This window comes from Tupaia chinensis, unplaced genomic scaffold (assembly GCF_000334495.1).
Source record: "Tupaia chinensis unplaced genomic scaffold, TupChi_1.0 Scaffold144276_1, whole genome shotgun sequence".
NCBI classification, from domain to species: Eukaryota; Metazoa; Chordata; class Mammalia; order Scandentia; family Tupaiidae; genus Tupaia; species Tupaia belangeri.
This window is the reverse complement of record NW_006204133.1, coordinates 6505788-6520033: the sequence shown is the minus strand read 5'-3', so window position 1 is coordinate 6520033 and position 14246 is coordinate 6505788. Positions and strand designations below refer to the sequence as shown.

The following is a 14246-nucleotide window of genomic DNA, read 5'->3' as shown; positions in this document are numbered from 1 at the left end:
CCAGCAGTTAGCATAATGGCTATGTCACTGGACTCCCATGTAGTCAACCATGGTTCATGTCCCAGACTCGGTGGCTTAAAACTCATGCCAGGCGCGTGTGTGTGCGTGCCCAAGATCCCAAGAGGAGAGTGGAGGAGAAGGGATTGTGGTGTGGCCTTCCCCCCGGGGGGTGATTTCTGGCTGTCTCTGTCTGTCTGGCGAGCGCAAGCACCCTATAGCAAAACCTCTAAAAAAAAAAAAAGGAAAGAAAGAAAGAAAGAAAGAAAGAGAGAGAAAGAAAGAAAGAAAGAAAGAAAGAAAGAAAGAAAGAAAGAAAGAAAGAAAGAAAGAAAGGAAGGAAGGAAGGAAGGAAGGAAGGAAGGAAGAAAGAAAGAAAGAGAAAGAAAAAGAATTTGGGTTAGCAGTTGGTGTGGTGGTGAAAGTGATGGCTCTCACATGGTCAACTAAACAGTTCAAGTACTAGACCCAGTGGCTTGATAGACATGCCAGGCACATATGTGTATGTGTCCAAAATCCTGAAAATAAAATGGAGAAGGGACTGTGACATGGCCATTCCCTCAGGGGCTAATTTCTTACTAGCCTTGTCTCTAAATCTCTCTCTTTTTAGTGAGTGCATGCGCCCAATAGCAAAAATTAAAAAAAAAAAAAAAGAAGAAGAAGAAGAAGAAGAAGAAGAAGAACAAACAGAAAGGGCAGGACTTATCGCTGTAGGATAAACTCATACTGCATCTTTCATGTGTTCCTGAAGATTCTTGTTGACACATGGTGGGTGGGGGGAAGCATGGATTTCAGAATGTTTTCATCAGAATAAACTCATACTTCATATTTCCAAATGACAGTGGGGTGGTGTATTCCCACATCCTAACCAAACAGCCAGCGGGTTACCACAGGCCCATCGCAGCTCAGATTTTACTGCCCAACCATCAACCAAATGGCACGAGATGGTGCCACCTGCTTTGAGGTGGCTTCCTGGGATGCCAGTTCTCCTGAGCCAGTTACTGTCGCATGGGCTCCACATGAGGAAGACAAGGTGCTATGACCAGCTGACAATCACTCAGCCCTCTCCAGAAGCAGGGGCAGTCTCTGTAGACTAAGCCAGAGACAATTAGACCAGAGGGGAATGGGGGGCCAGAATGTGGGACAGGTCAGTGATGGTCATTCTTCTCTTGAGTGAGACAAGAGAGGTTTATTTTACTTAGTCTCGCAAATCTCCCATGAGGAATTATAACTACCACATTGGAGAGATCCACCGAGAGGCAAAGAACCGACAAATATCTGATTAGATCATTAATGAGCTTATCACTTGTGGGAAGGAGAGCTGTCCAGAAATAAAATATCTGCTCTCCTCTCACTGCTCCTTCAAGGGGGAAAATAAATAAATTACTTAATAAAGGGAAAAAGAAGGGAGGGAAGGATGGGGTAAGAATAATGAAACAAAAAGCAAGTATTATGGATGAACCTTGAGATGTTGCTAAGTGAAATAAAACAGAGTGGGACAAACACTGTGCGTGTCCATCAGCCTGAGGCCCCTAGAGTAAGACGGAAAGTGGAACTGAGGTCACCAGGGCTGAGGAGGGAGCCGCTGTTTAGCAGGGAGAGTTTAAGCTGGGAGGATGAAAGATACTACAGCTGGACTGGGGTGTTGTTTGCACAAGAAGAAGAATGAGCTTAATGCCATCAAATTAACTGAAATCAAAAGTGGTTAACATGGTAAATTTTATGTCCATGTATTTTACCATAATTCAAATGTTTAAGATTAAATAGTAAATAAAATAAAGAGCAGCTCAATGTTGAGTCAGTGCTTCAGTATGATGATAAACCATGTATAAATCTAGGTCACCTTGGGTCACGAAATTTTTTTAAAAGTGTATTTCTTTCTTCCATGAGAGAAAGAGAGAGGTACCTTCAACAGTGTACCTACGCTATGGTTCACCCATCTTAGCCAACCCAGACCATGGGCCCAGTGTACTCAGGGAGTTCCCGGGAAGAAGACCAAGACTTTTCCCATGTGGATCCAGTTCTATCACTGCTGTGGCACCACCTGGCCCCTTTACTCATGAATAGAGCATGTGTGTGTGCCTGAGAGAGAGAGAGAGAGAGAGAGAGAGAGAGATGGCACCTTCCACTGGATCTGGTTACACCACCGTCCCTTCCCACCAAGCCTCCAGCCCATTAGATCTTGAGCCCTTGCAGCTGTGCCCAGCATGTTTCTGGATGACTAGATCAGAGATTCCAATCCAAACGCCATGTGGGATTAGGCTATTCCTGAGGGCTCATCACCAGTGCTGGGCCTGGCCTGGCCTAAGTTCTTAAACAACTAAAATGAACTCCTTATGTAACAGTCCAACCAGATGCCCCACCCACTCCACGCCTATAAAGCAGAGGCACGAGCCCTCTGGATCCTGCTCCCATTCCCCGCCCCCTCCTTCTATACCAGGGCCACTGTCCTCCCAGCTGCCCCGTCCCCCCATACCAGGCCCCACTTGTCCTGCCCATGAATTGACTCCCTTCTGGCCCCACCAACTCCGTATTAGTCTCACAGCTGAAGGCCCAGGGTTGTCAACTACAGATGGCCAAGGCTGAACTATATCTGGTTTCTTCAAGTCAGAGTCTTAGAAAGTAGTGAGGAGGGTATGCAGTTAATTTTTAGTACTAAAAATCTTTATGAATTGCGTACTCACAAACTGGCATGTGGTGAGGGCATGCTTGCTTTCTGGAAGCTTATGTTACTTTACACAAACTAGAACGATATCATCTCTCCGTGGGAACTGCATCTCTCGTGTGCTGCTCAAGATTCTGGTTGACACATGATGGGGGGGGGCGAGGATGTCTTCAAAAGTTCATAGAAAAATGTGTATTTTGAAAAAAATGATGCCTGGATTTCAGAATGTTTTCATCAAAATCAATTCATACTTGGGAACCAGCAGTTAGCGTAATGGCTATGTCGCTGGACTCCCACGTAAGTCGACTGCGGTTTGCGTCTCAGACCCGGTGGCTTAAAACTCACACCGGGCGCATGTGCGTGCGTGCCCAAGATCCCGAGAGGAGAATGGAGGAAAAGGGATTGCGGCATGACCATCCCCCCTGGGGGGTGATTTCTCGCTTTCTGTCTCTATGTCTCTCTTTGTCTGTCTGGCGAGCGCACGTGCCCTATAGCGAAAAACCTCTCCAAAAAAAAAAATCAACTCATACTTCATTTTTCCATAAATGTTTTGAGCTACCCTCATAAGTGTCTAAAAGGAAAAGTAAATTCGTACCCTGGTTTGACAAAGTCTGTATATGCATGGGGCCCACTGGGAACGTGACCAGAGAGCAGCTGTGGCCGCAGCACAGTGGGTCCCTCTGGCCTGGGAGCCCTCTCAGGTGTACCATGCAAAGCTGTGACCGTGGTTGTTTATCTGCACTGGAGGAGCAAGCGAGACACAGACACTGAAATGTTGACACTGGGCCGGGGCCTTGCAGACACTGAACAGACATGGACAAAGTGTGGTTATCTCACCAGCCCTTCTCAAGCAAACCTGCCCCCTCTCATCTTCTGAACATCCAGCCTCCCTTCTCAGGTCCCTTGGGTGCCGCCTCATGGGCTAAACTTTCTGACAACTCAACCATCTCTACAGCCCTGTGTCCCATTCCTAATGCTGTTGCTACCCCATGCTCTTCAAGAGTTTTTGAGTGTTAAGGAGCCAATGAGCTAACAAGGGCCTTCTGGAGAGATGAAGTCTTTCCCTCAAGAAGTAGCTCTGATCAAGATGAACGAACAGCAGCCAACACAGCCCTCTTGCAGGTATGTGACCACAAGCTTCTGAGGCAGACGGTCCATGTGCCTTGTACCTGCATTGAGCTCTGAGCCACCACATGACGACAAAGTCTCCATCTGTCGGTGACGGGCACTCCTTGGCTTCCCACCTGCCTGCCGTGCAGTCTCAAGACTTGTGCTTCAGCAGCTGGTCTGAAGATGCTGAACAGCCTTGGGGTGGCATGTGATACCTCACTCTTTTCCAGAACTTGGTCTTTGCACACTGAGACTGCTCTGTGAAGTCCCCGCTCCACTGGATGGACCCGTGCTTCTGTTTGATGTACTGAATTGACTCTGGCATGGCTGTATAGTCTTCAATTCTCTCCAGTTCGATTAGAATAACCTTCATCCCGTCCTGGATGAGAGCATTGTAGACGGCAATTTGTTCTTCAGACATGTTCTTTAATAAGCTAAAGCTCAGTGATTCAGGGACTATAATGACGATCAGCCTCCTACACAGCTTAATGTTGTCATCGATGACAGTAGCCACAGCTGGAATAAAGGAAGGAAAGTCAGAAGATTTCATAGTTAAAACAGCCTACTGCCAAGTATATTATATAGAAATGGCCTTAAGAAGAGAAAATAGATTTAAAACAAAACACAACTTAGGGCAAATTAACGAAGTTTTGGAAGTATTTATCACTTGGTCTTCCCTGAAGAATTGTTCTTCTATGGTCATGCATCACCTGCTTTTTTGGTTTTGTTTTTATTTTGTTTTCTTTGGTCTTTGTGTTTTTGTGGTATGTCACTTTCCCTGTCCAACAAGAATCTCATTGTCTCTAACTTTGTATCCCAAGACTAGCTGAAGGTCTGGTATATATTAGATGATGAACACTTTTTAAAAAAATAGCATTTAAAAGAACAGTGAAGTTGTAGTAAATTCAGATGTGTTAATCTTGTACTTGTGTTTTCCCCTTGTTCCTTATAGCTATTTAAATGACGAGGAATTATAGGAAACCAAGCAAAATGCCCCATTAATTGTCAGAGGGGGAGAGGGGAGAGTTCTTTCAATATCCAGCTCTGTAGATACGATTCAGTCTGCAGTTGCCTTGCATAGACTGTAAGACTAGATTGTAATCTCCCCAAGGGCAGGTTCTTCAGCTTGGTTTACTTTTGTATTTCTAGTGCCTAGAGCAGTACCCAGTACAGTGAGATTCTCAATAAATATTTGTTAGATATGTAAGTGAACGGCATTTCTTGGTGACTAGAAAATGAAGTTTATTTTAGATTTCAGCCATGTGATTGTATAGCTTTCAAAGGAAGAGAACAAAGAGGACAAGAGGAAGCTTCTGCGTCGCGTGTGTAATGGGTGTTGAGTGCCATACCGGTTCCATCCTCTTTAAGGCTCTCAGCTGAGTCAGGGAAGTGTTCTTATCCCCATTTCACAGAGAGGACAACATAGCGCCAGTGGTATTCACTGAATTGCTAAAAGCCATACTGCTACTTATTGCAAAAAGTAAATAAAAATCTTTCCTTTTTTTGGGATCGGCAGATGGCATAATGGTTACATCGCTGGACTTCCACATAGTTGACCGTGGTTCAAGTCCCAGACTCAGCGACTTAAAACTCACTCGGGGAGCATATGCACATGTGCCCAAGATCCCAAGAGGAGACTGGATTGTGGTCTGGTCATTCCCCTTCGGGGGATGACTTCTTGCTTTCTGTCTCTCTGGCAAGTGCACACACCTTATAGCAAAAATCTCTCTAAAAGAACAAAAACAAAAACAAAAAAATGTCCTTTTCTTTAAGTAGGGAAGGAGCCAGTGGGATTGAAAGTTTATAAAATGAGTTATAATCATGAATTTATTTACATATTCAAATAGGAGACACTCAGCACTTAGTCTTAAAGGCTTGAGGGTGAATGACCACCATCTTCTTCCAACTTTTGGCCTTAACTGTCAGTGGATCCCTGTTCAAGTGACTGTGCCACCTCTACTGCAGCCAGTACCTGACATTGTGATGCAGGCAGGAGCCTAGTAAAAGAAGAGAGCTTGGGGCCAGCGGGTTGTGTGGTAATTAAGGTGCTGGATTCCCACATGGCTGACAATGGTTCAAGTCCTAGACCCAGCAGCTTGAAAGTTACACCTGGCACACGTGTGTATGTGCCCAAAGCCCCCAGAAGAGAATGGAGAAGGAATTGTGCTCTCACCACAGGGAAGGCCAGCAGCGTTGCCACCATTCGTAAAGTGAAGGAAGACAAATGTTACTTTCCTTTTTGTTGTTTCATTTGTGGTTTTTATACTTCCCTTTAAAACCCACCTTGTCCTGGGAATTCATCCCTGCCAAATATAAATAACTTATAGCCACATTGCCGCTCCAGCACCTCGGGCAGGATCTCCAACACCAGCTTCTCCACGTCATGGCTCTGGCTTTCTCTTTGAGGTTTGGGGTACAAGACATAAGCGTCATACAGCTTCCCATCTGCAAAGGAAATGGGACATGCTCACGGAACTGTTCCTCCCAATGTCCCCACGCTAACAAAGTAACAACCTGAGCAGCTACCGCAACGTCCTGTGGCTTGGGTTCCCGACGTCAGCAAGCCCAGCTGGCCCACTTGGCACCAGGCACTTCTTGCTACATCTCGTTCTCACATGGACCTGGGAGGGAGGACTCATGCCCCACTATGCTGGAAAGAGACAGAGACTAGAAAGCCTGCGTCACTCCCACAGTTCCTAATTCCACCCAAGTCTTTTCATTCCAAGCCTACCACTCCTGGAGGTATGGCTGGAAGTGAGAATTGAGAGCAGGAGTTGCCACTGATGTTCCTGCCATGGGTCCTGTGCAATGGAGGATTATCCTCACTCATCACACCAGGCAGAGTGGAGATCAAATCTCTCCTCATTCAGCCCCACCAATGTCATTGCAATTGTGCAAACTCAGGTCACAGTCTGAGCAGTATCCAGGACTCCTCTGTGCCACGTGGAGACGTCAAAGACAACAGCGCAGCTCGTTGTCGACAGAATGAGCATGATTTTATTCAACCACCACAGAACCTTTAAATAAGACACAAGACCTAACTGGCAGACCATCCACATACCCAGAAAGAAAACAATATAAGACACCACAAAATGACAATAGCTGAATGAACAGAAGAGACAGAAAGGAAATCTGCAGAGTCTGGAGTTCTTGAAAAAATAATCACAGAAGACCTGGGACAGCGCCTGGGTTTCAAAGAGTGGGGAGGGTATAGAAAAAGTGAGGGTCTACAGAAGGGGATAAACAGTTAAGAAAAGGAACAGTGTAAGGAGGACACGAGGGCTGGCCCACCATGCCGCAGTTAGGCCTGTGCAGAAGGAGCCAGTCCCACAGGCCAACCATGGTTTAAATTCTGGTTCCGGTGGCTTGAAAAACAGGCCAGGCACTTGCATGTACTCAGGGTCCTTTCAGATGGAGAAATGGGTGGAAAAAGGATTGCAGTGTGACCAGGTCATATCGGGATGTTCTCTCTCTCTCTCTCTTTCTGTCTGGTATGCATGTGCCCTCTGACAAGAAAAACAAAAAACAAAACAAAGAGAGAAATGCTTAGAATGTTAATTAAAAAATAAGTGTGTGAGAGGGTAATATTTATGCCTTACTTAGGAATCCTATGAATGAGTAAGAACTTCAGTAGGGCTAGAGGTTTTGAGGGGAAAAAGAGGAAATTGTGGGTATCTCATTGGAAAATGTGATTTCAAACCACAAGTTGTTTGAGAAGTCAAAGCCATCCTAATGGGTACCAGAGAGGGGTGCTGACTTCTTCTGGCCCCTTTTCACGGAGGTTTGTTTGATGAGCAAGCTTGGAGAAAGAGGAGGCTTTTAGAGTAACAAAGAAGGTAAAGATTATATTCTTAGTTTTTGTCTAAATAACAATAGTTATTTTTTTTTTAAATCTTTGGCATGATTTTTAAGCAGCCAGGTCAGGGACTTGATCCGTGAAGTGGGATCCAGCAGCTTAATCTCCACGGCACCTGCTGGCCCTAAATACCAGTAATTAAAATGTGTACCAAACTTCACAGTTCACAGCTCCTTTTCTCATTCCATCAGCTCTGCTGAGCCCCCCAGATCTTGGCTCACCATTCTTGCCCATCCTGGGGAGAATGGTAATGCACATGCACACACACAATTATGCACACTCATGGCTACGCACACGTGCGCAGTCACATCCATGCACGTGTACATACAACGGTGCACACAAACATATGCAGTCATTTGTGTGCGGTCATGTGCATGCACAATTCTGCACTCACATACACATTTATGCAGTCACACACATGTCCACATACATGCACACACGTGTACTACTTCTCTGCCTCCCCACATCCTGTCATGAAGGAAGCTGCGTAAGAGTGAGGACTTCATCTGGTTCCCTGCCTGCCCTCAGCGCCGGACTGGGACCTGACATGGAGCAGGTCTGTCGGATCTGCTGAATGTCTGAATGGAACTTGATTTTACAGAGACGCAAACTGGTGATAGCTTGGTTGGGAACAGGTCAGGCTTAGGCTCTAATACAGGAGGATCAGAGGGGGCGGGCACCAAGGGGATGACTGACGTGTGCCTAGAGCTGGTAACATCCCAACACAGCTAAAACACCTTGTGACAACTTCCAGGTTCCCAGTCTGGGCCACCTCTCGAGTAAGTGGATGCTTTTATGTATAAAATTCAATGTTGCACGTTTGATTTTCCCAAGCCAGGGGCTATTTTTTTTTTCTACAAATACAACAGAAAAAAAAAGAAGAAAAATAATCGTTTTCTAAAATTCTTGTATTTCTGAACTTTTGGAGAAATAATTCCCATTTAAAGTTTCCCATTTAAAAATGTGATAGACTTTTCCTTTTGTTTCTGATAATGGAGGGCTAAGCCAGTGCTCTGTTCACCGCAAAGAACAGCTTCCCAGGAAACAAAGATTTTCTCGGTCTATAAAGTGCAGTAAATGCCCAGGTTTATCATGACTTTGTCCTAGGCCCCACTACTGGGGTCTTTCTTCTCTCAGTTCCTTTCTTTTACACCAACTGCTGAATAAAAAACAGATGAGTCACTTTTGCTAAGTCTTCCGTGTTCCCTGCTTCTAAGATGCTGTGTCAGGAGACAGACACTGGGATCAGCAGGTGGCGTTACGTTGCTGGGCTCCCACATGGACGATGGTGCTTAAAGTCCTGGACCTGGCGACTTAAAACTCACACCAGGATTGTGCGTGCGTGCCCAAGATCCCAAGAGGAAGATGAAGGAGAACGGACTGCGGCTTGGCCATCCCTCCTGGAGGCTAATTTCTCACTTTCTGTCTCTCTGTCTCTCTCTGTCTCTGGCAAGTGCATGCACTCTATAGCAAAAACTGCTCTAAAATTAATTAATTAATTAAAATAAATAAATAAAAGATACAGGCACTAGTTGCTATCCAAACTCAAGATCAAGAGGGGTTAGGTAGCACAAATTCTTACACCATTTTTTTTTAGTTTGCTGTAGACACCTGAGAAACAGAGAAAAAGAGAGACAGAGAGAGAGAAAAAGAACCAACTGGGGGGATGGTCTCCCCACAATCCCTTCTTCATCTCTTCCTCCTTTCAGGACTTTGGGCATGCACACACACTTGCCCAGCACGTTTTGAAGTTCTGGGTTCAGGACTTGACCACACAGTCGGCCAGGTGGGATCTAGCCAACAGCTGGTCCAAATTATAACACTCCTTTTTTTTTTTTGACATTTTTGCTGTAAGATGCATGCACTCACTGGAGAGAGAGAGAGAGAGACAGACAGAGACAGTGGGAGGTAAAGTGAAAAATCACCCCCCAAGAGAGGATGGCCATGTTGTGATTCCTTCTCCATTTTCCTCTGGGATCTTGGGGATGCATGCACATACACCCAGCACGAGTCTCAAGTCACAGGGTCCAGGACTCGAACTGTGATCGCCATGTGGGAGTTCAGGGACAAAACCACTATGCCATCTGTTGGCCCCTCTACCACGCTCTGAAAACTAAAACGTCCTCCAATTTTTGGATCATCTTATATTTCCTTTTTTCTGACTAAGCTTTTGAACAGAGCTATGATTTGCTGTCCTGTTCTCAAAATGCAGGGGATTTTCATCACCTTCAAATGGCTAATTCATCATTTACTGATAATACAACCAAAGATGGAGTGTAGCCATTTAGATTTTTGCTTCAGCCCACTGACAGTTTAAGGGCCCTGAGACAACAGCACCCCAGCATTTCCAAGCTTCGGATCACTAAGGCAGGAATGTGGGGATAGCTTCGGATGACAGAAAGGGAAGCTGAGCCCAAAGGCTGCAAGATTTTTCCCAAGTCTCCCCGCTGGTAAATGCATGCCTTAATCCAAACCCAGCCCCTCCACCTCCATCTCTCTGGGCTGCTTAGATGAGACTCAGGGCAGGAAGCTTGCAAAGCCTAGCCCTGATTAGTCCTAGACAACTATCACAGCCAGCACTCCCCAAAGTAGTCCCAGCAAAGCTTCCTGCCTCAGGTAGTTTTTCAGAACTTGGCCACATCTTTACAAAGAGGCAGAATCTATTTCCACTCCCTTAAAATTAGGTAGGCCTTGGGAACCAGCAGTTAGCTTAATGGCTATGTCGCTGGACTCCCACGTAGTCGACCGCAGTTCACGTCCCGGACCCGATGACTTAAACTCACGCCGGGCGCGTGTGCGTGCGTGCCCAAGATCCCGAGAGGAGAATGGAGGAGAAGGGATTACAGCGTGGCCATCCCCCCTGGGGGGTGATTTCTCACTTTCTGTCTCTATGTCTCTCTCTGTCTGTCTGGCGAGCGCACGTGCCCTGTAGCAAAAAAACCTCTCCAAAAAAAAAAATAAAATTAGGTAGGCATAGGCCTTGGCAAATACTATATGGTGCGATTGACCCTAGAAATCTCAGAGGCTGAGTTATAAACTAAAACAAGGCATCGGCCTGGCTCTCCTGCTCTTGAAATGCTCATCCTTATAAGCCAGGCTCTAGGTGGCAATGAAGCCCGAAGCAGGCCACACAGAGAGCCCACGTGGAGAGGCCTGGGTGGGGCGGAAGGTAAGGACACCAGCACTGAGATGTCAGCCGGCAGTCCTCCAGCTGAGGCCCTGACATTGCAGAGCTGAGACAGGCCATCCCCACTGAGCCTGTCATGTCCCCAACCCACCGAAGCCAAGAGCAAAACAGACGGTCGTTTTATGCCACAACGTGTTGAAGCACTTTGTTTTCTAGCCCAGTGCCCAGAACAGCTCTGAGGAGAAATGAAAAAAAACAAGTAACAACAGCTAGGACACTGCCCAGCTGTTTTTCAGGAAAATTCCAGAAAGGCAGACCTCCTAGTGAGTGTTATGAGGAAAGGGGGCCTGCTGTCGGCCGCACAGCACCCCTCTCTCTGTAAGGTGGAGATGACGGTTTATCCAGGTCCTAGCCACGCTCCTTCCCTTTTCTGTGGAGATGCAACCTCACCGTCTATGCTAAAGCGTGTGCATGTACCCTTAGCAGCTGCCGGCAAAAAATCCGGAACTTCATTTGTATAAACTAGTATGCATGAACAATTGCCTAAAGATGATCCACTACTTTCTCCTCATACGGTGTTGCTACATTTTAGACCTGATCAAACCAGATCAATGGAAAGTCAGCAGACTCGACGGGGGCTTTCGTGTAAATGCTTTTACGGAATTGCATAAGCCCCAACATGCAAAGAAGACACTAGAAGAAGAGCCACACAAAACATTAGACTACGACATTTATGATGCCGTCACAATGTTCCCCTCCTTTTACAAAGAGAACTCTCTATGAAACAAGCCAACTCCCTTGGAAATTAGCTGCAGAAAAAGCCATGTCCTCTCTCCAGCAATGGCAAGGTTTTTGTGAATAACACACAATGAATCTTACGCTTGCCTTTGCTTTAGCTGTGAAGGCAAATTCACCCTAAAAACTGTTCAGGACTTGTGCTAACTCTGCTCCCAGCTTACTGCACTAATCTAATCTTTGCTTCTCTACAGTCACCATTCCCTGTTTTGTTCTGTTGTAAACTCTGTCTCTCAGGGACAGCCTCCCAAATCTATTCGGAATAAGGTGAAACACATATAAATCTCTCTAGAACACGTGGACACAGATCCTTCCCATTTTGTACACACATGCATACCCAACAAGAGAGTTTTAAAAGCACTGAATGAAACGCCATTTTCTATGAGTTGATAGAGAATACACAGAACTTGCTGACTTCAACCATATTTATTGTGACTCTTGCCCAAACTGAGTCAGACACACCTAATCACCATTTGTGTCATAAAGCTTAACTGACATGGTTGGAGCAAATGACTGATCATAAGAAGGACATAATTCCTCTGTCTCATTTGTGTTTGCTGCTCATGACTCGATAGGCTCCCAGATATCTCAGAAAATATCCTCAGGGGAAACAAAGCTACACACGGGATCTGTGGCAGTCTCAGAGTCTTCTCATTTACTCATTGCTGAAGGCTCCCAGATATCTCAGAAAATATCCTCAGGGGAAACAAAGCTACACACGGGATCTGTGGCAGTCTCAGTCTTCTCATATACTTATTGCTGAAGCTCACATTTCAAGGAATATTCCAGGGCAGTTCGCAAAGAATAAGACAGGATATAAACACAAAGTGCACACATACTTTGCCGAATGAAAAGAGAAATGAAATGAAAGAGGATCCCTGGCTGTCAGCTCCCGTCTCCAAATCCGCAGCCCGCTGGTTCAGAATGGGTTGCAGCCCAATCTCAGCAGAGGGGAGGCTCCCAGAGTCTCTCTGCCAAGCTCCCACTGCTTGGGCTGAGTCACAGTTCCTGTTTTCTCTTCCTGCTCCACTCAACCTCACAGGCAGCTTACCACACACCCTGCACAACACCCACCCACACTCTATCCAGTCAGGGCCGTAGTCACGCTCCTGGGAGTGAGTCAACAGGGAGACACACCATGGCCAGAGCTTCCAGGAAGACCACGTGTGTTGACACGGTCCTCTGTAAGTCAAAGAGCAAGAAGCGAAGAACGACTCACATCTGTGTCAGGAAAAATAAGTGGTGGTGACTGAAAGTCTTCTCAGACAGAGGAAGCCAAGAGTACACTCACAAATGGGCCTGGACAGGGAAGCCTGTGGGAGGGCCTCAGCCCCAAACGGTGTCACTAGCAGCGTGCTGGGCTCATTGGACCTGCAAGGCCCAGCTGAATGTTGTCATCCAAACCGAGTTCATCGCTCAACAGTTGCTACTGCTGAATTCTGAAGTTTGACTTAGAATTGAGCTCAAAGTAGGGTGTCTATATTTTCCCAAACGTGCAGACAATAACGTGGGCCATGTGTGTTATGTGCGAGGCCAGCCCTCAGGCCACGTGATGCTCTTCCACGTATTAAACACTCACCGAACGTGCTCGGACACCCAATTTCTCCTACTTTCCCACTTTCCTCACTGCCAGTCTCTGGACTCGAAGGGTATAAATCTGCGCATCTCCAAGCATGTCAGCCGCACAGACTTCTCGTGGCTCTGTTAACTTTTCTATCCAGGTAGGGGACATTAAAGCTGATTTGTTACTTTTTCTCAAGGCCGTAAAGCATCACAACCATTCCAAGAAAGGAAAGGCAATAATGTAAAGCGTAACAACCATAGGGGACCAGCAGATCGTGTAATGGTTACGTCACCAGACTCACACGTAGTTGACCGTGGGGTGGTGACTGAAAGTCTTCTCAGACAGAGGAAGCCAAGAGTACACTCACAAATGGGCCTGGACAGGGAAGCCTGTGGGAGGGCCTCAGCCCCAAACGGTGTCACTAGCAGCGTGCTGGGCTCATTGGACCTGCAAGGCCCAGCTGAATGTTGTCATCCAAACCGAGTTCATCGCTCAACAGTTGCTACTGCTGAATTCTGAAGTTTGACTTAGAATTGAGCTCAAAGTAGGGTGTCTATATTTTCCCAAACGTGCAGACAATAACGTGGGCCATGTGTGTTATGTGCGAGGCCAGCCCTCAGGCCACGTGATGCTCTTCCACGTATTAAACACTCACCGAACGTGCTCGGACACCCAATTTCTCCTACTTTCCCACTTTCCTCACTGCCAGTCTCTGGACTCGAAGGGTATAAATCTGCGCATCTCCAAGCATGTCAGCCGCACAGACTTCTCGTGGCTCTGTTAACTTTTCTATCCAGGTAGGGGACATTAAAGCTGATTTGTTACTTTTTCTCAAGGCCGTAAAGCATCACAACCATTCCAAGAAAGGAAAGGCAATAATGTAAAGCGTAACAACCATAGGGGACCAGCAGATCGTGTAATGGTTACGTCACCAGACTCACACGTAGTTGACCGTGGTTCAAGTCCCAGACCTGGCAACTTAAAACTCCTGCCAGGAGTGTGTGTGCACATGCCCAAATTCTCAAAAAGAGAAGAGATTGTGGTGTGGTCATCCCTTTTGGGGGTGGGGGGGTGATTTCTTGCTTCCTGTCTCTCTGTCTCTTTGTCTCTCTATCTGGCAAGAGTACATACC

General features: G+C 46.4%; 1 protein-coding gene across 1 annotated transcript in view; it reads right to left on the bottom strand.

Moving 5' to 3' along the window:
* Positions 1-3417: 3417 nt before the first annotated feature.
* Positions 3418-14246, bottom strand: part of IL1RL2 (interleukin 1 receptor like 2) — a 55754-nt gene continuing 44925 nt past the window's right edge. The window contains exons 9-10 of the mRNA XM_014583390.2: positions 6056-6217; positions 3418-4288 (exon numbers count right to left, since the gene is read on the bottom strand). Coding sequence (XP_014438876.1) covers positions 3924-4288; positions 6056-6217 — 527 coding nt within the window. The 3' untranslated portion in view covers positions 3418-3923. The remainder of the gene's footprint in view (positions 4289-6055; positions 6218-14246) is intronic.